The sequence below is a fragment of the Dendropsophus ebraccatus genome, chromosome 2, assembly GCF_027789765.1.
Source record: "Dendropsophus ebraccatus isolate aDenEbr1 chromosome 2, aDenEbr1.pat, whole genome shotgun sequence".
Taxonomy (NCBI): domain Eukaryota; kingdom Metazoa; phylum Chordata; class Amphibia; order Anura; family Hylidae; genus Dendropsophus; species Dendropsophus ebraccatus.
Genome location: NC_091455.1, coordinates 120,260,185 through 120,287,003, shown reverse-complemented (window position 1 = coordinate 120,287,003; position 26,819 = coordinate 120,260,185). Strand labels below are relative to the sequence as shown.

The 26,819-nt window shown below is 43.0% G+C and overlaps 1 protein-coding gene across 1 annotated transcript in view; it reads right to left on the bottom strand.

The window, feature by feature from the left end:
- Positions 1-1,233: 1,233 nt before the first annotated feature.
- Positions 1,234-26,819, bottom strand: part of LOC138783474 (polypeptide N-acetylgalactosaminyltransferase 12-like) — a 42,053-nt gene continuing 16,467 nt past the window's right edge. The window contains exons 2-10 of the mRNA XM_069958202.1: positions 19,585-19,754; positions 18,110-18,299; positions 17,812-17,997; positions 14,081-14,198; positions 13,815-13,991; positions 12,571-12,702; positions 8,512-8,625; positions 8,183-8,338; positions 1,234-3,049 (exon numbers count right to left, since the gene is read on the bottom strand). Of these exons, the coding sequence (XP_069814303.1) occupies positions 2,912-3,049; positions 8,183-8,338; positions 8,512-8,625; positions 12,571-12,702; positions 13,815-13,991; positions 14,081-14,198; positions 17,812-17,997; positions 18,110-18,299; positions 19,585-19,754 (1,381 nt within the window). The 3' untranslated portion in view covers positions 1,234-2,911. The remainder of the gene's footprint in view (positions 3,050-8,182; positions 8,339-8,511; positions 8,626-12,570; positions 12,703-13,814; positions 13,992-14,080; positions 14,199-17,811; positions 17,998-18,109; positions 18,300-19,584; positions 19,755-26,819) is intronic.

Below are 26,819 nucleotides of genomic sequence, written 5' to 3'. Positions count from 1 at the left end.
GAACGCAACCTTAGGCTGGGTTCACACTATGTATATTTGAGGCTGTATTTGTGAGGCTGTATAGCAACCAAAACCAGGAGTGGATTGAAAACACAGAAAGGCTCTGTTCACATAATGTTGTAATTGAGTGGATGGCCATCATTTAATGGCAAATATTTGCTGTTATTTTAAAACAACGGCTGTGGTATTGAAATAATGGCCGTTATTTACTGTTATATGGCGGCCATCCACTCAATTTCAACATTGTGTGAACAGATCCTTTCTGGGTTTTCAATCCACTCCTGGTTTTGGTTGCTATGAGGACCTGACATGAGGACCAAATACTGCCTGAAATATACATAGTGTGAACCCAGCCTTACAGTGTAAAACAAGCACATTCCTGCATAGGGAAGCCCAAACAGGGCTAGTTTACATAGAGGCCAATTTGTTCACCATTTTAGTGTAAATAGACTTCACCATATTTCATGATAATGAAACAGCAACTACAAAAAAATGAACCAAAAACAACTTTACTGACTAAGGTAAAATAAGAAAAAATAGAAATGCTGGGTTAAATGCACGCTCTTGGGTGGCCTGCTTGCTTGTGGATTGATCTATGTCTGACACATGAGAGGTACGGTTGAGCTGGAGACAGAGGGTCCAGCACACCTGGAGCATTGTGTTCCGTGTTACATAACTTCATGGTGTTTCTAGCCCTTGGTCCCAATATTGCTGCTTCATGGAGCACTTGTCTCTTTTATATATTTCACACTAAGATTTGACTTGAGACAAATTTTAATTCAGTCAAAGATTTATTTTCAGCTGAGCTTTTAGATAAAATAAATCATACAATTTTTAAAAGTGATATTAAAAATAATTTCTACTGTATACATTCAAAAGACATTCAAATCACATATTTTCCCACAAATCAATTGTAACAAATGAAATTGTACATTTTTTCTTTTTTTACAAAATAGTTCAGCTGGCATAGTCACAAATGGTGAGAAATGAATCAGGTAATTATGTAACATACCAAAAAAAGAATATTGATACTTCATGATCTCCGTGTTTCATTAAACCATCATTTAGCACACTGAACAAACATCCATTTAAAAAAAAAAAAAAAAGTTGCAGTTTTGAAATACAAGAATAGAAAACGTGTGCTGCTCTACTTTTGATACTTGGACTACTTGGGTACTATATAAGTCACTATGAATCAAAATGGCATTGAGCTGTAGTATAACCTTTTGTTACACATTATAAAAACACGCACACAATAGTAAAAACCTTAAATGGAGGAAGAGAAAATACCTTCCCTACACCAATGGTGTTACATTTTGAAGAGCCAGACACAATGTCATTTAGGCTCTCAATATGACTTATTTTAAACCAAAGATGAACATGGCATACAGTATACCTGTAATTTCAATAAAATCAACTAAAAATAAAAATTATTGGTAAAATTGTATGCATTGACTGACAATGAAATATAAGGGTCTCGCAGAACAACTATGGTGGTTGAACTCCCCACTGTGTGCTCCATCTAATGTGTATGCCTTTAATAAAGTTAAAGGGGTTGTCTTTAAAAACACAGGCACTACAGCAATCATCTGGTCGCCATGCATCTCACTGAAAACCTTCCCCTTATTTTGCCTGGGGAATCTCTGACCAGTCAGGCAATTTTCCTGTCCATGTAATACAAGAACCAAAATAATTTTGATGCTTTTGATTAGGATTATTGCTTATAATTTGCCTGCATTGATATATCATTGACTCCTCATTAGGAGGATCTAACAGCACATGGATTTACACAGCTACTACTGAATTCAATGGGAGCTGTATACATCTGTTTGCAGTTAGCTCTCCCTAGAGGCAATTGCAGGTATCCATTATAAGGGACTATATGACAGTACAGACATCCTCACCCACTCCATGTTTGTATGATACACTACTTTGTAATATCCCATATGTGCTATCTTCTCTTAGGGTCCCAACTGTGCAATATGCTATGAAGATAGGAATGTATACAGTTATGTTCAGCTCACACTGTGCATTTATGGTAGGAAGTTTAGTTCAGAGCCTGCAATGAGTGAATCCCTCCTTACTTAGATTTTTTATTTACAACTAACAGGAGGAGAGCCTGTAAGAAACAGGATTACATTGCTTTCCTTTGCTTTTTCATAGTATTTCAGAAATAAAACACATTTTAAATAGCATGGAACTGAATTTTACATCAAATGGACAAAACCTAATTTTTTATTTAAAAAAGGAAAAAAAAGAACAGATATGATTTTAGGTTATGTTTCTATTCATTAGGTACAAAACTTTAGAAAGTACTTTCCTACAGAATTTGGTATTATGTGATTGTTTTTACTAGCTGTCTTACAAAAAACACATATTAGCAAATCACATGTATGTTTTTCTTCGCAATACATGTATAGGCTTTTTGCAGCATTATTTAGGTTAAGTTAAATTAAGGCAAGAAACTATCGGTCTACCTGGACCGTTATAAAAGTACACACAATAAGTCCATCATGTGCCATATATAACATGTAAAGTGGCTTGACCAGCAACCAAAAGGAGCGAGAAATGCTTGAAACAGATTAAAACAGACATACACATAAATAATCAAGTTTGACTTCCCATTCTGCATATACAAAGGAAGACATTTCACTTATTAGTCTGAAATATCCCTTATTATACAGTACACCAGAGTCTGAAATATCCCTTATTATACAGTATAACCATTTCACCACCCATAAAAGATCAGGGTCAAAAATAAAAGAATTTGAGCAGCCGCAAAGATCCTGTCAGAATTCTTTATTCGTAGATCTGCGGTGAGGATTTGCCCGAGACATCAGCTGCTGGAAGCAGGAAGACAATGTTCCCAGGTTTAATCACTAGTAGTCACACCGGTCTACAACAGATTGGATCAGCTTCTCTCCTGGAAGAACCATTTCTGTAGGTCAGAGTTTGAACATGGTCTTAATAAGGGTGCAGGGTTTCCCATGCTAGTAGTCCTCTCAGCTTGAAGACACTTTTGTGTTTGCTCGTGAAGCACAGTACCATCCTGTAAATCACCATAAGTGACATTAGTTCAGATACATAAGATTTTCATTAAGACCTTATTATACTTTATAAAAAACATCAGATACACATGCAAATGTAGCTGGCCAGTACAGAGTGTCATGGCTCAATTTGTCCGTCGATCACATGACTGCCTTCTCTGTCACTGCAGATTACCTGGGAAACACTGGACTACCCGTGTTTATATTTATTATATTTTATATTTATTTGTATAGCACCAACAGATTCCGCAGTTAGAATAAATAAAAACAACATTAAAAATACAAAGTATAAACGAGACCTGCTCGTTGGAGCTTACAGACTACAACTTGGGTTGACACCAGTCATAAGTGCTTTATTTCCATATATCTGCTTTATATCCATGGTCCAGCCATTGTACATAGAAATACAGGATGAGTCGGTGACAACGCTAATATCTGATTGCAAGTAAACATATAAAGTGCAAGAACCATCAGAGATATAGAGTGAGGGAAACAACAGTAGGGGGAACAAGTTTAAGGAACGTTATAAGCGAGCCTGAAGAGATGAGTTTTCAGGGCATGCTTGAAACTGTGAGTATTGGGTATGAGTCTGAGGTCTTTGGGTAAGGCGTTCCAAAGAACTAGTGCACATAAACCCTTTAAAAAACAAGTGAAGTTAACATTAAAAGGATACTATCACCCCATACACTTGCTTCATTCCATTGGTGGACAGTGTAACCGAGGCGGGGCTTCACGGCAGTTGTAAAAAATCGTACATTGCAATTTTCTTGATTTTTTTTTTTTTTTTTTTTTTTTTTTAATGAATTGTCTCTCACAGTTGAAGTGTACAAATGAGAAATTATTACAGACTTCTCCATTCTTTGTAAGTGGAAAAAAGTGTGCAAAATCCTCAGTGTATCAAATACTTTTTACCCCCACTGTATGCCTCAGACAAACCTGAACTGGAGTTGTGCTGTCTCTGGAAGAAAGTGGCCATGTTTGTTTAACACTGGATAACCCCTTTAAATGTGTATATGCCACAAAAGCCACACAAGAGACAGAAATAATCTAATAACACAGGACACTCCCATCAACCTCAGGTGCTGATCTCTCAATCAGCATGGTTAAAATGTTAAAACCATGTACTTTCAGTACACCCTCTCAAAGTGTAATTTTTTACCTTTTGTTCTTTTATCTTCACCTCCCCAAAGTCATCACTTAATTTTTGCAGGACAAGTTGTACTTTGTAATGAAATCTAACACTTTGCTATATAATTTAATATATATATATATATATATATATATATATATATATATATATATATATATATATATATATATATATATGGAAAAAAACTAACAAAAACATTTTTTGCCATAGGGGGTAGGAGGGTCTTTTTCTGGTATTTACTCTACAGTGAAAATGACATGTTAACTATATTCTGTGGTTCAGTATGCTTGAAGCAATAGAAAAAAAATTTAAATAGAGATCTCTCTCTATGGAGGAGACCCTGAAGGTGACTTATGCACCAAAAGCCATTTCTGACCATGCTCCAGTCATACTCAGGATTGGCTTGAGTGGGGGGGGTAAACCAAATAAAGAATAATAATTTCAGACTGAACGCTCATTGGCTTACGTTAATAGATCAAAATGGGACCATAGTAGAAGAGATAAAGGACTTTTGGAGTAGGAATCGGGGGACAGCCCACATACATGTCTTTTGGGATTCTCTCAAGGCATTTATGCGGGGTTTGCTCCTAGGAGAGGTGATACTCTCCAAGAGGAGATTCCGAGCAGCGGAAACTGAATAAAAAAAAAAGAAGATCCTGGATCTGGAGCTGGAGGCTATAAGGTTCTCCAGACCCATTGATCTGGATAAGATGAAAATCGCTCAGGACAACTATTCCCAATTCCTCCTGGAAAAAGCATACAATAAACAGAGATTTCAGACCCAAAGAAAGTTTGTAGAAGAAGGGTTACCTAGCAAAATGCTAGCAGCTATTATTAAAGCACAGGAAGACCGAAATGAAGTGCTAGCCATTAAGGATTGGAATGGTAAAATAACTAACGATAAACAGCAGATACAAGAGAACTTTGTTAGTTTCTACGAGGAGTTATATAAGTCAACTAATGCCTCCTCTGCGGAGCAAATTAACACTCTCCTGGACAAACTTCCATTCAAAAAACTTTCGGATGAAAGGAAAGCTGATTTGGAAGAGTCATTTACCGTTGAGGAGATACAAAAAGTCCTAAATTCCTTTCCTAACGGCTCTGCTCCTGGGCCGGATGGGATCCCCTTCGAATTTTACAAAAAATATCAAGTAGCCTTATTACCTGCGTTGGTCGATATGATTAATGAATCCTGTCTTAGTGGAACACTCCCCCCCTCTATGAGGGAAGCGACAATCATAATTTTTCCTAAAAAAAACAAGGACCCCCTAGATATTGGGGCATACCGACCAATATCGCTGCTGAATGCAGACGCAAAAATCATCGCCAAACTGCTTGCCTCTAGGATAAAAACGGTTAGTCCCCTGCTTATTAGCTCAGATCAGAATGGCTTTGTGCCAAGTAGGTCGATTTTTGAAAACCTAGATAGGGTGATGGCCAATATGCAACTAGAAACAGAGACCCCCCGCTCCATCCTCTCGATAGATGCAGTAAAGGCATTCGACAGGGTGGAGTGGGGGGTATCTCTGGGAAACTCTTATTAGATTTAATTTTGGACCAAATCTCCTGAAATGGATAAAGATGTTATATGTAGCACCAACTGCGCGTCTGTCTATAAACGGAAGCCTGTCTAGGAGCTTTCTGCTGTCCAGAGGCACTAGACAAGGCTGCCCCTCTCCCCATTATTATTTACTTTTTATGTAGAACCTCTGTCCTATATGATTAAGGCTAATCCGCTAATAGAAGGCTTCGGCCTGCGGGGCATACAGGACAAGATTATTATGTATGCGGACGACCTCTTACTATTTGTTCGTAATCCCTTAGATGCTCTCCCACATGTACTGACTACGTGCCAAGAGTTTGGCGCAGTTTCAGGATTCGGGATCAATTGGACTAAGTCCTTACTGATGGCGCTGCCAGGGACACCTGAGGAACCCGTAAGGGGCCTTGGATTGCAACTAGCAGATGGACCACTTGAATACCTACGGATTAAAATTCCCAAGGACTTAGCCCTCTTCGCCGAGTATAACCAGAAACCTTTACTGTATAAAATAAAGAAAAAGGCAGAAGTGTGGTGTAAACTTCCGCTGTCCATGGCGGACCGTGCCGCATTAATTAAAATGGTTATACAACCCCAAATAACGTATGTTCTCACGGCCGCTCCATCATGGATAGCGGAGAGCTTTTTTAGGTCATTGGATAGAGTACTTAATAGTTTGCTTTGGGGGGGGGGGGGAATCGGCCGAGAACTAGATATGGCACATTTACTTCACCTAAAAATAGAGGTGGATTAGCATTACCAGAATTTAGGAACTACTTTATGGCTATAAATATTCATCAGATGGTCCGCGATAATGGGGTATCAGCAATAAGGGATTGGTTGACTACACGGACACCCAATATTCGGCAGTCCCCAATAGAATATTGCGAAACCTCAATGGACTACACAAAAAACAACTTCACTATCACTAGGATTAAATTATGGCTAAGAATATGGAATTTGGTTAAAAAATGGGCACATATAGAAGGTAGCAACATTTTCACTCCACTTTGGGATAACCCAAATATACCAGAATTTCTCACAATACCAAACAATCACATATGGAAGAGTCTAGGTATTAGCAGAGTAGACCAGTTTTTTGCACAAGGTCAGCTAAAACAATTTCACGATCTTAAACACGAATATATGCTTACAGACACACATAGGTATTCTTATTTACAGATTCACCATGCAGCACAGTGCACTAAAGTGAAAGGTAGATTTATGATAAGTCATTCAGAACTTTTAAATGCACTTAACACCCGTAAAGCTAGTACGAAAAGAGGGACAAGACACATTTACAATGCTATTGGGGACTGTCGGCAGACAACTGTGTGGGGCTCTAAAAAACAGAGGTGGGAGTTAGATCTAGGGCCAATATCCGATGATGAATGGGTTGATGTCCTTAAAAGCGGACAGAGATCCTCACTGAATAGAAACCATCAAATCACACAACTCAAAATAGTAAACAGATTACACTACCCTCCCAAAGTTGTAGCTAGGATGAGAGGTGATGCAAGTGACATCTGCCCTAGGTGCAAAGAACATGATGCGGATTATATACACATGTTGTGGAGGTGTAACAGGGTTCAACAGTTTTGGAGAGTGGTGGTAGACTTTTTGGCCACTGAAAAAGGCATGGTAATCCCTTTCAACGCTTTGACTCTGGCCCTTGGTTGCACACTGCAGATTCAAAAAAATGGTGCACTAATAGCGAGACTACTTTTTATTGCTAGACTTGCTATTCTTCGAGAATGGGTTAATCAGGAACCTCCGAGTAAAATATTCTGGCTAAACTTGGTAGGAAGAGCTTATTCCCATGAGGTAATTTACTTTAAGCAAAAAAGGTCCGGTAGTAAGAAATCTAAGAACATCTGGGCCCTGTGGTAGCAGTAAACTCAATTGTTGTGTGTTTTAAGTATCTCTTAATTTTATTATTTATTTATTTTTTCTCTTCTCCTGAATTTCCTGTGATAGTTTTCTTCGCCGATCGGGGGGATGGGAGGGTATCGGGTGGGGGTCGATAGGGGGATAGAAATCTGTATGAAATGTATTAATTATTTGATGTTTTTAAATGTTTACCTTGATTGAAAAATAAAATTGGAAAAGAAAGTAAATAGAGATCTCTACTGCCTTATTCTAACACTTGTATCCTTTTCAACAATTTAAGCATGCTGTGCATTGTTTTGTTTTTAGTGGGTCAACTATGAAGCGGTTCAGGGGAGGTTTTCAGTGGGGATTTTCTGCTGTTCTGGCAGGTTCCTGTCACTGACAGAGGTGGCAACAGAGAGCACCATGTCAGACGGGACCATGAAGTGGTGGAATTTTAATGGGGCTCAAGTGCTATACACTATCTACTAAAGAAACCATTCTCAGATTAACCCAGTATAATCATGACACTGCTTTACCAGTTCCGATGGCAGATATAGCAATGTTTCCTCTTACCTCTCTGAAAATAAACTTCTGGTTTTCAGGCACACTTTGCCCATTTTCCCGACATAAGAACATTGTTAATTGGTCAGAGCCTTCCTCTACAGCTATACAACCTTCAGGTTGTCGTGTGTTGTATCGGATCTCTTTATGAGATGAATATTCAAAAAACTGAAAAGCACAAGTAGACAATCACATGTAGTTTATGGTTCAATTGATCAACATTTGCAGTAATAAGACTAATGCACAATGAGTAAACAAAAAAAAAACTTGTATTATAAATGTGTATTGAGAAGTAAAACAGTACACGTTACCAGAAATATATAATGTTTTCTTCAGCATACCTGATTCTGGCCCATTCCATGGCAGGGATAAAGAATAATCTTTTGTCCAGTAACATCATTCTCATTTGGAGGATTATAATCAAAGCAGTAGTTATCCATTCCCTTATTTTTAAGCTGTAAATAATAAATCAAAAATTGTTATAACACAATTTAAAGAATCATTTCTTTGTCTATTGATTTCTATAGTGCTAATAGATCTTAAAGTGAACCTGTCAGAGACTGAACACGCCAAGCCAGTAATCTAGGTGACCGCAATTACCGTAGATGAGAATGTGGATTGTGCACATTACTAACTCGGCTTCCTCACAGGTACACTGTAAAACATACTTTCCATAGCTGTACTACGTGTGTACATGAGGAGTAGCACTATATCTGCTATGTTATATGTGGCATCTTCAGCAGATTTCTGCCCTGTAAGTTATCTTTTAGCTGTCTTTCTCTCTCTCTCTGCACTGCCATCTTCCTCCTCTCCCATAGACTTGTAAAACTAGTCCAGGGATCGTAACCAGTAAACAAAAGTCGTTGCTAAGCTAATTTTGAGAGTAGATGACAGTTTAGGGAAGATGGAGATGCTTGGTAATAATAGTACTATTGATCTATGCAAAGTGATCTATGCTGAAATGTCTTTAAGGGTACAAACACACACAGCAGATACACAGCAGATTTGATACTGTGTTCAGTTATTTACATCTAATCTGCTGCGTATCGCAGCAGTAAATACGCAGCGTATATGCCGTGTGTGTTTGTACCCTAAAAGGTACAGGGAGTTTTCTAATACAGTATTTTCCGGCGTATAAGGCGACTGGGCATATAAGATGACCCCTGACTTTTAAGCAGATTGCCAGGGGTTCGTCTTATACGCCGGAAAATGTTGACCCCTGTCTGACCGCAGCCCTGCAGCTAAATTAAGAAAACAACAAACATTTAACTCACTTAGGACCTGTTCCCGGCCTCCGCTTGCCTCCTGTGCCGTTCCCGGTGCAGGCAGTGTGGCATACACTACCTGCGCCGGAGACTGAGATCGCGAACCTCTCCCTAGCAGCCGAGCGTCTGATCGGAGACGCTCGGCTACCGGAAAGCTTCGTGAGAATGTGAGAGGTGCCAGAAGTTGCCGAAGCCTCTCTCATTCTCCCGAAGCTCTCCCGGCAGCCGAGAGTCTCCGAGCCTCTCCGATGAGATGTTCAGCTGCCCGGGAGAGGTTCGGCGATCTCCAGCGCAGGTAGTGTACGTCAGACTGCCTGCGCCGGGAACGGGCCCTAGGTGAGTTAAATGTTTTTTATTTTATTTTTTTATAGTGGTCGCCCCATACGGTGGGGATGGGGCCATTTTTGAGCTCCCCCACCATATGGGGCGACCATACCCGGCGTATAAGATGACCCCCGACTTTAAAGTAAATCTGTACCCACAATCTAACCCCCCAAACCACTTGTGCCCTCAGATAGCTGCTTTTAATCCAAGATCTGTCCTGCGGTCCGTTCGGCAGGTGATGCAGTTATTGTCATAAAAAATTACTTTTAGGGTGCCTTCACACCTACCGTATCGCAGCAAAAAATCCGCTGCAGATCCACAGCAGATTTAACTAAGTGGATGAACACAGCATTAAATACGCACTGTCAAATCCGCTGCGGATCCGCAGCAGATTTGTAAGTGCGGATTTAATGCTGTGTTCATTCATTTAGTTAAATCTGCTGCGGATCTGCTGCGGATCCGCTGCGGATTTTCTGCTGCGATACGGTAGGTGTGAAGGCACCCTTAAACTTGAAGCCTGTGTCAAACGGGAGTATCTGTGCCCTAACTTTGCACAACCTCTCTGTCCCTCCTCCCCACCCTCTTCATCATTAGGAATGCTTCAGGCAGATTGCCTCCTATTCCCCACCTGTTTAGCACGACACATGGGCTGGATCGTTAAGAACCTGTGCAATGTTCAGCATGTAGAAAATGTTTCAGTGGCATTCCTAATTATGAAGAGGGTGGGGAGGAGGGACGTTAGGGCACAGATACCCCCGTTTGGCACGGACTTCAAATTTAAAAGTATTTTTTTAGGACAATAACTGCATCACCTGCCGAACGAACCACAGGACAGATCTTGGATTAAAAGTAGAGATGAGCGAACCGGGTTCGGGTTCGAGTCGATCCGAACCCGAACGTTCGGTATTTGATTAGCTGGGGCTGCGGAACTTGGATAAAACTCTAAGGTTGTCTGGAAAACATGGATACAGCCAATAACTAAATCCATGTTTTCCACAGAACCTTAGGGCTTTATCCAAGTTCAGCAGCCCCAGCTAATCAAATGCCCAGAGTTCGGGTTCGGATGGGCTCGAGCATGCTCCAGGTTCGCTCATCTCTAATTAAAAGCAGCTCTCTGAAGGTACAAGTGGTTTGGGGGGGTCAGATTGTGGGTACAGAGTCGCTTTAACCCCGATTTTTTAGGGTTAAAAAGTCTTATACGCCTGAAAATACAGTAATCAAATGTATACGACTGCCAGCTCTGGGTTAAATGGGAACAGCTTTACATACTCGCAGTGGAATGAAAAATTCCCTGCGAGTACGTAAATCCATAGAAAATGACAGTATTGGGAATTACAGTGGATTTCGCTGCGGAACTCACAACGTGTAATCTGCTGCGGTTCAGTATGTATGAAGATACACTAAGCAGAAAAAGTTGTTTGCAAACTGATTTTTGTCTCTTTTACTATAGCTACAGTTTACCTATTTCTACATTACATTTAATATATTATCACCCTAAAATATAATGAGCAATTTACAGGGCTGTGCCTTGCAGACCTAGCAAGAAGTCACAAATTTTGGGGGTAAAAAACGATTTGCACAAACATTTGCATATCTTTGCCAAATCTGCGACACACTCACCGCACACCAAGGGGGTTTGGCCTCCACATTTGCCCTATTTATCACAATTTACACCTGCATGCAGACATAATTGTAGCTGACATCTACTCCAGTTCTGAGCTGAGGGCTTCTATATAAATCCAGTGTGCCTGTGCGCTGGTAGAGGATTATTTAGGACCGACATATGACAGACCAGTCTCAGCTACAGAGGAGGGCAACCAGGGTCATTAAGGGACTGGCTGGGTTACAGTACCAAGACAGGTTATCACGCGTGGGGATATTTAGTTAAGAGGAAAGACATCTTAGGGGCGATCTTATTACAATGTACAAATATATGAATGGACAGCACAGAGATCTTTGTAGTGATCTTTTTACTCCTAGGCCTGTAACCATGACAAGGGGGCATCCTCTACGTCTAGAGGAAAGAAGGTTTCGCCATCAGCACAGATGCAGATTCTTTACTGTCTGGGCGGTAAGACTGTGGAACTCTCTGCCACATGATGTTCTCATGGACGATTCATTAAATAAGTTCCAAGGAGGCCTGGATGCTTTTCTTGAAAAATATCATATAAAGGTTATAGGCATTAGATTTCTGGAGATACGTTGATCCAGGGATTATTTTGTTTGCAATATTGGAGTTGTGAAGGGGCAATTGTCATCTGCCTCCTAAGGGTTTTTGCCTTCCTCTAGATCAGCACAGTAGGGTTTCTGTAGGTTAAACTTGATAAGACTTTTTTTTTTTCAACCTTATTGACTATGTAATAAATTTCCATTTGCTCCCATTTCTTGTGTACCACTGATCTACTTCACTTCAGCCCATCCCTATTATTATAATGCGTATAGCCAGATTTATCTAGGCTAGAGCTGATAATAAAATAATCTGTTTTATCTGTAAAATGTAGACCTTGTGCCATTGGTGTTGTTAGGGTATGTTTGCATACGTTGTTCACCCATGTTAATGCATTGAAGGTTGGCTATATGACTAAATGATTACTACAATGAAGTGATTAATTACTGCAATGAAATAATGCAATGTGAATGCATGTGTGAACACAGCCTTATATGGCAGTCAATTAAAAGAATAGTAGTCAGTTCAGTAGTTAGGTCCCATAGGTCTTCTCTACATGATGTCTGCCTCTATATTATGTTGCCTGTAACAAGGGCAGCATAACCAAGCTCATAGGTTCCCTTTAATTGTCTTTATAATCCTACCATCCCAAAAAAGCCTGGCCTGTCTTCAGGGACAGGAAGTTCCGGGTAAACATTTTCCAAAAACCATTTGAAAGGTTTACATTTCAATTTATTTTTTAGCTCTCTTCTTTCTGTCACATCTCCAAAAGGCTCCTGGAAAAGAAATATTATACAATAAAATGGATGAACGCATTTAATAAAAGGTTACCTGTTTCTTTAAGAAGAAAAACATTTGACATGTCACTGTGACCCCGCGCCCTCACGGATTGCTATAAAGGTTCAGCAGTGCTTAGCTGAGCAGTGTGCCGGTTTCTATTCTGCACTGCTCTGAGTCTGGTGTAAGTGGTATATGGATATCCAGAGTTAATAGACACTCTTTTTTTGTTTGTTACTAGTGATGAGCAAACTTGCTGAACCCAAATGCTCAGCATTTGACTCCTGGTTGTATGTGGCCCTAGGGAGTCCATGGAAAACAGCCTATGGCTGTATCCATGTTTTCTTGGACTCCCTAGTGTTGCATAAAACTTTTCCAGCCTCTCTCTTTCCTCCAGACTATACAGATTCAAATCCTTAAGTCTTTCCTGATATGTTTTATGCCTGACACCATCCGTTCTATTTTATCAACATCCTTTATTAGGTGAGGCCTCCAGACCTGGACACAGTATTCCAGAAGTGGTCTCACGAGAGTTCTATACTGCGGGATCACAATCACCCTCCTACAGGTTAAACCTCTAGCTATAGAGGTATAACCTGTAGAAGGAGGTAAATTATGATCCCGCCGTATAGAACTCTAGTTCTAGACCACATCTGGAATACTGTAAATACTAGTTAGAGCAATCATTTTTTTTTAGGTTCACCACATAGTAAAGTTTACATGTTATCTATACTTAGTACAGTAAAGTTACAAAATTACAGTTACAGTACCAGATTTTATCCTTTTTTATTTTAAAAAATACAGTATATACATTATGTTCTAACTTTATATTTCTGCCTGCCGAGCTGTGTGACCCAATTATTACTGATCAGTGCATCGATATAGCTAAATGGCCGGTGTCATGGGAAATTGTCCCTTTAACAAGCATGGGTAACTCCTTTAATACGACCAGTTACCACATAACTTCATAAACAGCTCAGAACAATTCTTTTTGCCCTTTGTACAGTCCTGATCTCATCACTTTATGTACAACATTTTCCAAGTCATTAATGTCAGGAACAGATAGGAACCATTTTCCAATCAATTCGCACAATTTGGATATCCCTCTTACCAAGCGGGCATGTGGATTTCTGTGGTAATATAACTCTTTATATTCATCCATCCAAACTTCTGCAGCCCGCACACTGTTGGACAGGGCTTTACTACGAGAGTATGGGGCTTGTTTTGGAAAGACATGTCCCACGTGGGAACATGGGTGAACTTCAAGTGTGCCACCACACTGCCAGATCTATTAAAAAATAAAAAAGGGTTTTAAAAAAGTTTTTAATAAAAATTCTATAAGATCAAAGTTTATGAAAAAATAAATGTATTCCTTACTCTAAATGAAAATTCAAGATTTTCTCCTCCCCACACTTCCATTCCAGTATCATAAGATCCTAAGTGTTCAAAATACTTCTTACTGACAGCGAACAGTCCTCCAGCCATAGTTGGGGAACTAAAAAAAATATATATATATATATATATATGTTTTTAAATGCATTGAATATAGATTTGTATAGATTTCCATATATTAAAATACCCATTAAAGCGACTCTGTACCCACAATCCGTCACCCCCAAACCACTTGTACCTTCAGATAGCTGCTTTTAATCCAAAATCTGTCCTGGGGTTCGTTCAGCAGGTGATGCAGTTATTGTCCTAAAAAACAACTTTAAAGCTTGCAACCCTTTGCCCAACAGCCGGGGTTTGGAGTATCTGTGCCCTAACTTTCCACCACCCCTCCGTCCCTTCTCCCCACCCTCTTTCCTATTCCTCTGCAGTGAACATTGCACAGGTGCCTTAACAATCCAGCTGTGCTCACACAGCTGATGAATAGGAGAAAATCTGCCTGGGGCATTCTTAATGATGAAGAGGGTGGGGAGGAGGGACAGAGGTGTTGTGCCAGCCTAATGCATACACAATCTAGGCCACGGCTGTTTGGCATGGGGCTGCAAGTTTAAAAGTTGTTCTTTAGGACAATAACTGCATCACCTGCCGAACGGACCCCAGGACAGATCTTGGATTAAAAGCAGCTATCTGAAGGTACAAGTGGTTTGGGGGGGGGGGGGGGGGGCAGATTGTGGGTACAGAGTCACTTAAGCAAACGTTATATTGCAGTAACAAAGATATATGGGACACTTACAAAATAAGCCAAGCTCACAGCTGTAGCTGCACCAATGGGTCACCCAGCGGTGCAGTTAGCTTGCCTAGCTGTTAGGAGCAGTAGAGGTGTGAGAGAACAGGAAGATAGGTAATTCCCACCTGTTGCACCACGCTTATCCTGGCAGCCTATCTGCTGCTTAATAAGTCTGTGTATGTAGTCAGATAGGGGAAGGGCAAAGCTACAAAAGGGTAAAAGGCCACCCCTTCTCCTCTCCTCCATATTGTGTGCTCCAAGTCTGACCTGACTGAAGTCTTAAATGGGTTGTCTGATGTATATTAGTAATTTAGCATGCTGCCAGGGCTACAAGGAACATAATAGCTACTGTATATTTACCTGTCCCACTCCACTGCAGCTGCCAGTTCCTGGGCCGCCCAGTGTCTGCTGCTGTCCTCCTCTTTAGGCCCCGTTCACACGTAGCAAAACTAGCGGAATTCCGCGGCAGGATTGTCCGCCGCGGAATGCCGTTAGCCTCCTTCTCATAATGGGAGTCTATGGGAGGCACGCGCTGCTGTTCTCACAGCGTCTCTCCGCGCTGAAGAATGAACATGTTCATTCTTCAGCGCGGGGAGAGCAGCAGCGTGTGCCTCCCATAGACTCCCATTATGAGAGGGAGGCTAACAGCATTCCGCGGCGGACAATTTTGCCGCGGAATTCCGCTAGTTCTACTGTCTATGCCGAGTGGTAATTACCTGTCTGCACAGCATATTATCAGAAGTTAGAAGTTCTGATGAAGAGGACAGTGACACACATTTGGCGGTGTGGGAACCAGCAGCTGGGGCTGAGCGGGGCAGGTAAGTATACAACGTTATTATGTTCTTCTAGCCCCAGGAGCATAGTAAATTACTAAAATATACCAGATAACCCCTTTTAACCCCCCCCCCCCCCCCCCCAAAAAAAAACAAAAAAAAACAAAAACAAAAAAAAAAAACAGCAAAGAAGGCATTCAAAAGCCAGTGACTCACATGGTCTTTGCAATGGCAATATGCAGCGCACATAACAGCAATGCAGATTCTGAGAATGAAAGCTGTATGAGGCCATTGAAAATTCCATAAGATGCAGTGGCGTAGCTACCATAGTGGCAGGGTAGGCAGCTGCTATGGGGCCTGTGCAGCAGGGGGGCCTGGGGGAGAGAAAGGAGCTTCATGTGTCCTTCTGCTTAACCCCTTATGTACTGCAGTGTGTAAGTGACCAAATGTTTACTTACATGCTGCAACACACAAAGAAAGGGTTAACAAGCAGAAGGCAAAGAGATCTCTGCATCACTGCACTGCTAACCCCTGACCTATCTGACCTTTGTTCTCTGCCTGCTGCAATCAAGTAGCAAAATGTGCAGGGCTCCTTGCAGAGGTCAGGGTTTATCAGTGCATGAGCAGTAAAGCAGATAACTCCTTTTCTTCTGAACTTTGGGTCACTTACACACTGCAGTACATAAGGGAGGGGTTAAGAAGGTAGTTTGCTCCTGCATGTATGCATTTAACCGTAAGGGATCCTAATGGGCTCCTAATAGTTAAAACAGTGGGCTGACAGCCATTGGCTCTCTGCTCTGCGCCACAAGAGATTTTTTTTTTTGGCCACATCACCAAGCTTTATAAAATTTTATATATATATATATATATATATATATATATATATATATATATATATATATATATATATATGCGCAGTGCTTTGTGTTGTGCATAGGGGGCCCCTTACAGTTTTTTGCTATGGGGGCCCCATGAATCCTAGCTATGCCCCTGATATGAGGCACAATATATGGAAGACATCAATTACTAAAACTGCAGTCCTGAGCCCCCAGTTCCTCCGAGCTACATGATTGTGTAAGGAGGACTTGGAATAAGGCAAGCTTGAGTGTGAGCCAGGCCACTAATTTAGTGTCTATGGGGCTGAGAAAGACAAGGTGTGTTATACCTGCTGTCTCCATTAGTCCTACAGACTTTGACTCAATCTCCCTTGATGTAAAATCCTCTTAGTGATTATACATGTATCATCTATTCTGTAGATCGTTGATAAAAGTTGATTAACCAGTCATCATTTTCATGCTGTCTGAGCCACAGGTATGAAACATAGACATGTTTTCTTACTTCATCCATCTATGAGACACTTAGGTAGCAGTGTATCTAGAGGAAGTATAGTTAAAATTGTACCTGCCACCAAAAACTTTTTACATGTCAGAGAGACAATAGATCAATGAGTGGGATGAGGACTGCTCCCTGCTCTACGTCAGTATGAAAAGACGCGCCCCATAGACTTTCATTATGAGGCCATCTTTTCACCTGACTAAGAGCTGGTTGATGAATGCGCTGAGCGCAGCTTCTCCCTGCTCATTCTCACAATCAGTCATGGTCTGAACATGCAGGCCCGACTGATTAAAACTGTCTCTCTGACAGTGCCTCTTTAAAAAAAAAAAAAAACAGCTTTTAGTCACCTTGTGGCTTCTCCCTACCCTGCTGGGATTATATTTTTGCTTTTTTCGTTATATACGAATAGTGAAAGGGTATAACGCAAACATAGAAAAGTCACCGAATACATCTGTACTGTATTCACCCTTTAATTTTATAATTTAGGTATACTACCATTATGTAGCAATGCATCTGAAAATTACAGACGACAATGACAAAGTTATGTGAGGGTCTTAGTTGAACTTTTGCCCCAGGGCCTGTAAGCCCTATAAATAGGTAATTAGATAGACATGTGCCATTGTGAGATACTCTATGTTTAAGAGATGGTAGATTCGTTACAGTTTTGTTATGCACATACAACCAAAAAGAGAGGGGAAAGAATAAGCCTAAGACAGGACAAGTGCACACCCAAATAATCAAAAATAAATATAACTTTATTGCGCAAACATGGTAAATACTACAAAACAACAACTGGACTAGAGTCCCAATTGTTATGCACATACCTGATGACATCAATGGGAGAACGTCTGCGTTTTTGTTCTCTCTCTGGCACTACATGCCAAGTAAAAACAAGTCTCCAATCCAACCCTCCAATCTGAGGCTCTCCAGCATTGCCCAGATACTCAAAGGTATTCCATTCAATGACATCTATTACTGGACAAACCACTGCACTTTCCTTTTCCCGGATTCTGATAGAAAATGTTCAGAAAGAGAGTCACAATCAAAATACAGTGTATTATTGGCCAGAACATACCCTATAAGGTTTCTTTATTTCCTAACATATTCCAGATGTTAACATACCTCTCCATCAATGGTTCCAACCAGCCTATGTGGCACTCGCAATGACAGTCAAGAAAGGTCAACACTTCTCCTGTGGCTTTGGAAGCTCCAAGGAGACGTGCTCGTACTAGACCTTCCCTTTTGTGTGCCCGGATTAGTCGCACCTTCCTTAGCCCTGAGATATATCTTTCCAGTGGTTCCTTTAGATGATCTGGAAGCACATTTTATGCAATATTATTGATAATGAAAATTATTAGTGTTTAGTTATACCACTTTTTTTTATACCCAGAAACACATTTTAGCATGACACTTAGTGACCACTAATGATGTCAGCCAGAACCCCCCCCCCCCCCCCCCAGAAATAATAGCTAAATTGTACCAGAGAAAAGTAATAGCAGCTTACTGAAATCTCTGGAACAAACAAAGTGGGGATTCCTTTTTTAATGAAATAGTCACAAAAAGAAAATGAATCCTCGCTTTGTTAGTCCATTCTGGAGACTAATTGATTTGAGGGTTCTAGTGTAAAGTTCGCTTTCAAAATTTTGTTGCTATAGATGGGGGAGGAGCTCTGCAGCAGATAGAAAAAAATCTAATTAAAACATCAGTCAGAGATGTATTTTGTGAGTCACTAGATGCAATTGTTATTACTGTATATTCTGCATAACATCTGGTCAGTGGTGTATTCTCTTGAGTAGTCTGCACTTATAATACTGTACTTGTGTAGACCTGGTATGGGACCAGTATATGGCCACTGAATGTTGGGAAGATTGTCCATATTAATCTTTGTATAGTGGTAATCAACAAGTGTGCATCTGTTTGCGATAAGATGTTACTATGCAGTATTTTGGGGTTTTCTTCTTGTATTGATATTTGCAATGACCGCTAGATTATCTGAAAACTGCACTGGTCCAATATTCAACGGAAGTGTCCAGTGAACTATATCACGCAGGGGTGAGGTTTAGTTAAATTTGCCTCAAAATTTTGATATTTGTGGGTGTTTCCTGGGAGACCTAGCTGAAGCTATGAAAACAGCAACCCTGCAATCCATCTAGTCTCTCTATATAACTCTTGTATCCATAGATATCCCATAACATATCCCTGAACAGTTATGCCCCTATATAAACATATTTCTAAATACATTATTTGTAAGTTACTGAACAAACACCTTGCAGTGGAGGATTATGGTATACTATTTCATTTCTTACATGAAAGCTAGGGATGGTCCATACCTGCCAGGGTTCGGGTTCGCCTATGGCTATGGCTGTATCCCAGTTTTCCAGGCGGTCCTCCCGCTGGATCCGCCCGCTCCACAGAGAGGGCAGACAGCGGGAATCATTCCCGAGGGTTCGGGTTCGTACGAACCCGAACCGAACTTGGTTCGGACCATCCCTAATGACAGCCATAAAGCCTATGTCTAAATATTGCTCACATGCCCATTGTATCCATATTTCCTGTTATGGCTAATAAAATGTCAGTAATTCCTATTACTTACTTACCTCTGTCACTGTAATCATCAACCAGAATAATTTCCTTAAGCAGGATGTCTGGAGCAGTTTCCAGGACACTATGGACTGTCCGTAGAAGTGTTGACCAAGCCTCATTGTAGAAGGCAATGACAACAGATGTTTTAGGTAATTTATAGTAGTCATATTTCACAGTTTTACACCTGTAAACAAAAATGAGACAGCGGTAAACACTGAAAAAAGTAGCTACAAGAGAAACACAATAGGTTTCAGTATACAGTTATTCTGATTCTCATCCACCTGTTCACACTTGTTTTTAGCCTTAAAACAGTTTATTTTTATAATATAAAAAATCATCTGTTTGCCTTCTTTATAGCTGTGCCATAAACAGCTGAAGTAATGGACCGGCGATTTCATTTCAAGGGAACCTGTCGTTTGTAAAGTTCCAAATTTCTTTCACTGTTAGAACAATAAGGACAAGGAGACCCATGGTACTTTGTTTTCTTTTTAAAACACAGGAGGATGCAAATCATTCATTATAATTGTTGCATTGGTTCTGGTTGGTCTTGGTAAAACTGCTGACCAAAATGAGGCCCAAAATAATGGCCATGAACTGTATTACAGGACTGTATCAGGTTAGCAAATTATTGGACAGTCAAAATGGTGTATAATAGTTCCATAAGTAAAAACAAAACAAAAAAGGTAAAACAAATTCTTGCACAGTCAATGTATATGCTTTCAGTGTGTACAGATATAGAACAGTCTGTACAGTGATACAGAACACCTTTGTATCTCAATTAACAAAGACGTTTTCATTTGAACCTTGACACTATTCAACAGAATGAGCAGGAAACTGAATCACACCTATGTAATACTATACATTGCTCTACATGCGATGCCCTGGCCCCTGGGGGCCACTTCCGCAGTGCTGGTGTTATGAGCGGGCAATGACCGGGGCAGCTGCAGGGGTTATACTTGTCACGGTATAGGCCTGAGGGCAGCACAGCTGTAGGGCCGGTCTGAGGAATCTGCGGGTGATGATGAGCATGCGATTCTTCGCTGCACTTAGTCAGGGCACCAGTTAGTGGACACCAATGCCAGGGTTCAGTAACAGCGGTTTTATTATAGAAAAGGTAACTAGTAGCAACAGTTCTGTCCGGATGCAACCGGGTATATAGCAGGCTTTGACAAATAAAGCAGGAGTGGTGCTGCATAGGCTGTGAGAATACGTGCCGGATGATGGGAGTAGGAGTATGAGAGAAATAGCGGTGCTGGGTGGATTAGCTTGAGAATAATACTTGCTGTGAATCCTTATAGCGATGAGGAGAGATAACGGAATGACACCCAGATGAGAGAGAAGAATCCGGTCACTTGAGCAGGCAGATACAGCCGAAGACTTGAATACAGCAGCAGAATCAGTCACTCTTCTTATGGTGAAAAGGCTGCAGAGCAGAAGCCCAACTCCTCTGAGGCAGGAGAGGGACGACACACATCCTCCTTGCTTGGAAGCAGGGGGAAGACTAACTTGTTAGGAGGAAGTGGGAGGTCACATGGTTGCTCCTGGCCAGAACTAGTCGGCCATTGGAGGAACCATGGTTACAGGTCACGTGATCAACAGCCTTGCATACAACTGTACACTGTTATAATACACAGGAATACATGAGAATACACATGAAAATGCACAATACCAGAGAATACTAGGGGAAAACCAGCAGCAGTTGCAGTGCAAACACTTACCAGAACAGGCATTGACACAGAAATAGAAATGACCATAATAGGAGTAGTAGTCTGCATGTTCTGGGACACTGCATACCTCCCTAGCAAATTTGAGCCGACCTCGGCGAATCTAGAAGGCAGAAAACATGAATAGACTGGACAATCAAACAACAGGAATGAATGATGAGAGTGAGTGTGATGAGGTGTGTGTTTCCCACGCCCAAGGCACAGGTGTGAAGAGAGAGAGAATGAGAAACCCTAGTGGCAGGACTTCACCTAGGGGTGCCTAACGTACTCTGGCGACCAGGTAGCTAGTGCGTGAACCATCTGACGTGTAAGCCAGGACAACTTAACTGCTGGCGGGTGACCCTCCATATTCCAGCCAGTTAGACAGTAGGTTTTCTGTTAAATGTGTTACCCTACTGGAGGAGAACTGTGAAGACCTGTGTACTACCTTGGCGTGTCTGAGTAGTGTCTTGGATACCTGGAAGAGAAAAGAACAAAATAATAAAAGCAAACATACATGGGGAGCTCCCTTTCATACCACTCAATCACACACACAAGCACTCCACAGGCCAAACACACGAAAAGATATCCAAGGTGCAATATGTATGGACCAGTGTGAAGGTTAGGTATGACTATGTGTGATAACTACTGTGTTGGGACAAGACGGAGGTGAACAAATACTGGAAACAAAAGGAAGGGAAACACAAAAGACAACAAATACTGCGAGGTCTTGAGGAGAACTGGCTCACATGAATCTGAATGAAAATCTGAGAAAAAATCTGCATACGAACTGGCTCAACTACATCTTTCCAGCTATAGATACGATAATAATACACAATACTGAGACTGGATGAGAAAATACACTCCTACATAAACTGGACTTTCTCTGAGGTATATGTAAACTGACTTCTCTTACTCAGAGGAGGAGCTATCTGACTGGAAAATATACTGTTTTACAAAAGAGGCACTCTACTCTGAGGCTATCTATGTAACCTTTTGCTTAGTCAGAGGAGGAAATACAAAGACTTCGATAACACTGGAATGCAATGGTACAATAAGTGCAATAATGAAATAAGTGCAATAATACCCTGTGTGGAACACACAGTCACAGGAAAGTGCATTAGGAAGGAATGGGTTAAGTGTCTCTGTTAGGTAGAGTCTCTTTTAGGCAATTAGACATCGTCCATGTAAAAGGCTCTGGGACAGGCACTAGAGAACTTTTTGTTACTGTAAGTGTCCATCAGCTCATGGCTGGTTAGTACAGGGAACTTGGTCAGGAGGACCAGGCACGAACCTTGAACGTTGCAGGAACTGGAACAAAACAGTTAGACCACAAAAACAGTTTAAGGGCTCTGGTCTCTGTAGCGAAGTGGAGGAATTCCTCTGGTAGAGCGCTCAGACCGTCTCAGCGGAGGATCCTCTTCAACAGTGATTGGTGCAGGTACCGGTGGAAGATCACCCCCAGTGTCTGGTTGTAGAGATGGAGTCGTTGGAGGCACAATTGGAAGTGGAGAAACCGCTGGAACGGGTACAGGGAATACTGGATAGCCTACGGCCATGAGGAACGGTTCAACTTGGAACATTTCTTCCAGAGAGAGAGGTTTAGCTGGAGCTGCTGGGGGAGCCGGAGGCGTGGATGCAGGTACCGGACACGGTGCTGTAAGGCCCTGTAGGTCCTCCTTAGTGCAACGTTTTATCCTATTCCGATGCACCGTCTGTGGGGCTAGCCCAGGCTTTTTGACTTCATACACATCAGTCTCTGGGTAAGGGATAGAGGAGATGACATAGGGCTCAGGCTCCCAAAGGCTTTCAAGTTTGTGAGAGCGATGATATTTCTTTAGCCAAACTTTATCCCCCACTTGTAGTGGTGTGGCATTCGCCCTTAGGTTGTAGGCATCCTCTTGGCGCTGCTGAGCCTCCCCCATCCTCCGGTCAACAATTTCCCGGGCATCCTGGATTCTCCTCTGATGTTCCCGAACCCAGTCAGTTTCAGGTAGGGGGTTGAAGGGGTCAGGAGCTTGGACTCCAAGAGCACGGTCCTGAGGAAGTTGGCCTTGGCGGCCGAACATCAGGTAGAACGGGGAGTAGCCAGTGGAACAATGAGTGGTATTGTTATAGATCTCCACTAGTTCATCCAACAAGTGGGGCCACTCCACTCTCTTGGTCACTGAAGCCGTTCGGAGCATGTTGATAAAGACCTGGTTAACTTTTTCACACAGACCATTCCCTTGAGGGTGATAGGCCGTGGTGCGGAGCTTCTTACATTCATGGTAGGCACACAGTTCCTGGAAAAGTTGCGACTCGAAGGCCGGACCCCGGTCCGTCAGCAGAGACTCTGGGCACCCATAGTGCTTTACGTACTCCTTGTAAAAAGTAAGAGCAGTGGTCTTGGCGGTCAAGTCCCTGACAGGTACCACGACTACCCACTTGGAGTAGTGGTCAACCATGGTGAGGGCGTAGGTATACCCGCATCTTGTAGGGGCTAGCTTCACATGGTCCAGGGCGACTAGCTGATTCGGCCGGTGGGAGGTGATTGGATGCAAAGGGGCCCTGACTTCTCTTCCCCCAGCTTTGGAGATATTACAGGCAGGGCACTCGGCACACCAGTTCTCGATGTCAGCCCTCATCCCGATCCAGTAGAACCGCTGTCGGATAGTGGCCTCCGTCTTGTGTACCCCGAAATGACCGGACCGGTCATGGTAGGCATCTAGCACCATCTTAGCGTCTCGTCGGGGAATGAGGATCTGGTGACACCTCTCCCCGGAGACCGGGTCAAGAGAGTTCCGCAGGATCAGTCCCTTCTGTAGGAAGAGCCTCTTTCTTTGCCTCCAGAGTCGCCTTAGCTCGACATCAGGATAGGGCCTCTTTATCCGCATGGGGACCCGACCAGTAGAGAGGTAGTCATAGATCTCCCCCAGGACGCGGGACTCTTCCTGGATGGTCTGCCACCTGGCCAAGTCTTGCGGGGCCCTAGGTGGAGGCGAAGGCGTTTCAGGCCTAGCTGCATCAATAGCACTCTGGGTAGCGAACCTTTGGTAGAAGGGAGGCATTTCTACATCTTCCCAATCGCTGTCCTCTGGGGCCTCTTCGCCCTTGGGTAGTCGGGACAGGAGGTCTGCATTGACGTTAGCCTTGCCACTGCGGTACTTAATTTCAAACTGGAAATTGGCCAGTCGAGAAGCCCACCGCTGTTCCAGGGCGCCCAGCCGAGCAGTGTTGAGATGCGCCAACGGGTTGTTATCCGTATAGATGGTAACAGGGGTGGCAGCCAGGTAGTCCTTGAACTTTTCGGTGACGGCCCACACTAGGGCTAGTAACTCCAACTTGAAGGAGCTATAATTGTTGTCGTTCTTTTCAGCGCCCCGAAGACTCCGGCTGGCATAAGCTACAACTCTCTCTTGGCCATCTTGAACCTGGGACAGCACAGCTCCCAGGCCTTGGAAGCTGGCGTCCGTGTAGAGCCGGAAAGGAAGGTTATAGTCTGGGTAGGCCAGGATAGGAGGCGTAGTCAACAGGCGTTTCAGGGTTTGAAAGGCAACCTCCTGCCGTTCGGACCACTCGACGGGGAGCCGTCGGTTGTAGCTTTCTCGAGGGCAACCCCGGAGTAACTCATTGAGGGGCTCGGCCACTTGGGCAAAGTGGGGAATGAAGCGGCGGTAATAGCCGGCAAATCCCAGAAAACTTCTCACCTCCTTGACGGTCTTAGGGGTATCCCAGTGTTCCACAGCCGAGATCTTCTCTGGATCGGGTTGTATCCCCTCAGCACTCACAACATGCCCCAGATAGTTCACTTGGGGTTTGAGAAGGTGGCACTTGGAAGGCTTGATTTTCAGGCCGTGATCGATTAGGACCTGGAACACTTCAGCCAGATGATGGACGTGATCTTCGTAGGTACGTGAATAGACAATCACATCATCTAGGTAGAGCAGGACACTCTGAAAGTTGAGATGGCCGAGACACCTTTCCATCAACCGCTGGAAGGTAGCGGGGGCGTTGCACAGACCGAAGGGCATGCTGGTGAATTCGAATAGTCCCATGGGGGTGGTGAAGGCCGTCTTCTCACGGTCTTCGGGTGCCATGGGCACCTGCCAGTACCCACTGGTGAGGTCCAAGGTGGAGAAGTAGGCGGCTGACCCCAAAGCAGCAATAGACTCTTCGATCCGGGGCAAAGGATAGGCATCCTTGTGGGTGATTGTGTTTATCTTCCTATAATCCACGCAGAACCGGATGTTACCGTCTTTCTTCCTCACGAGGACAATAGGGGCAGCCCACGGACTCTGACTTTCTTGGATAACGTTAGAGTCTTTCATCTCCTTGAGCAGTTTCTTGACCTGCTGATAGCTGGCAGGGGGAATTGGCCGATGTTTCTCTTTGATAGGCAAATGGTCCCCTGTGTTGATCCGATGCTGGACCAGGTTGGTCTTCCCGAAATCGAGGGAGTGTTTGCTGAAGGCCTCGTGATACCTTTTGGCCACCTTGAGGATGCCGTGGAGGTATTCAAGTGGGGTATTGGCATCGCCAATATGGAGTTCATCCCACCAAGGGGCGAGAGCCCTGTTTGAGTCCCTTTGAGTGCCACGGATGGAACTCTGATAGGCGATGGTCTCCTCACAGATGATGTCCTCAGGATCGAGTTGGTATAACATGGCCACGGTGGTGAACTTGGGTAGGTCAGCTGAGGAGTCTCCAAGGTTCACCAGACGGACAGGGACCTGACCATTGGAGACGGTCACCAGGCTTCTAGCGGCCCTGACAAGAGGTTGCCCCTCAATTTCCATAGCATCCAGAAGGGCCACATAATCAGCATTGTTGAGGCCTGGACGGACCCTGCACCAGATGAGGAACTCACTGTTAGCTGGGATGGTGATCGGACGAGCATCTCTAGTGCGGACACGGCAGATTTCTCCTCGAGGATTGGCAAATTTCCGCTGAGCGTCGAGCACCTTTATGGTCTTCTGAACGGCTTGCCTGTACTGAGGAGACATAGCACAAGACATAGAGGCATTCAAGGCATCCAACACTTCAGTGAATACATGACGGATAATATTCATGCCTAATACCACGGTCCCACTATCTCCCTGAGCCTCAGTAACAATGATACCTTGACGCGCTAGCTCCCGCTTCCCTATGCAGACAGTGGGTTCCCAGTAACCTAGTTGCACAATAGGACGACCATTACTAGCAATAAGTTTCAGACGGTATTTCTCAACTGGACCTAGGGTTCTCAGATCCCAATGTTCTTCAAACACATGCCTCGGGATAGTGGTAACCTGGGAACCTGTATCTACCAGAGCCTCCAGGGGGACTCCGTCCACCCAGAGAGTCACATGCGGGCATTGTGAGAGGAACCTTGAGAACCACTGTGCTTCCTGCGGGCCTGGATCTCGACCTCCTGGGTGTTGGCCCTCGGACCCAGGGGTAGCCCGTTTAACTGATAGCACTGAGAGCGGTAGTGTCCATGTCGCCTACAGTGGCGGCAATAGGGGCGCTCAGGGGATCTAAGTCTCGGTGGAGGAGGCCGATCGGGAACTGAATACTCAGGGTAG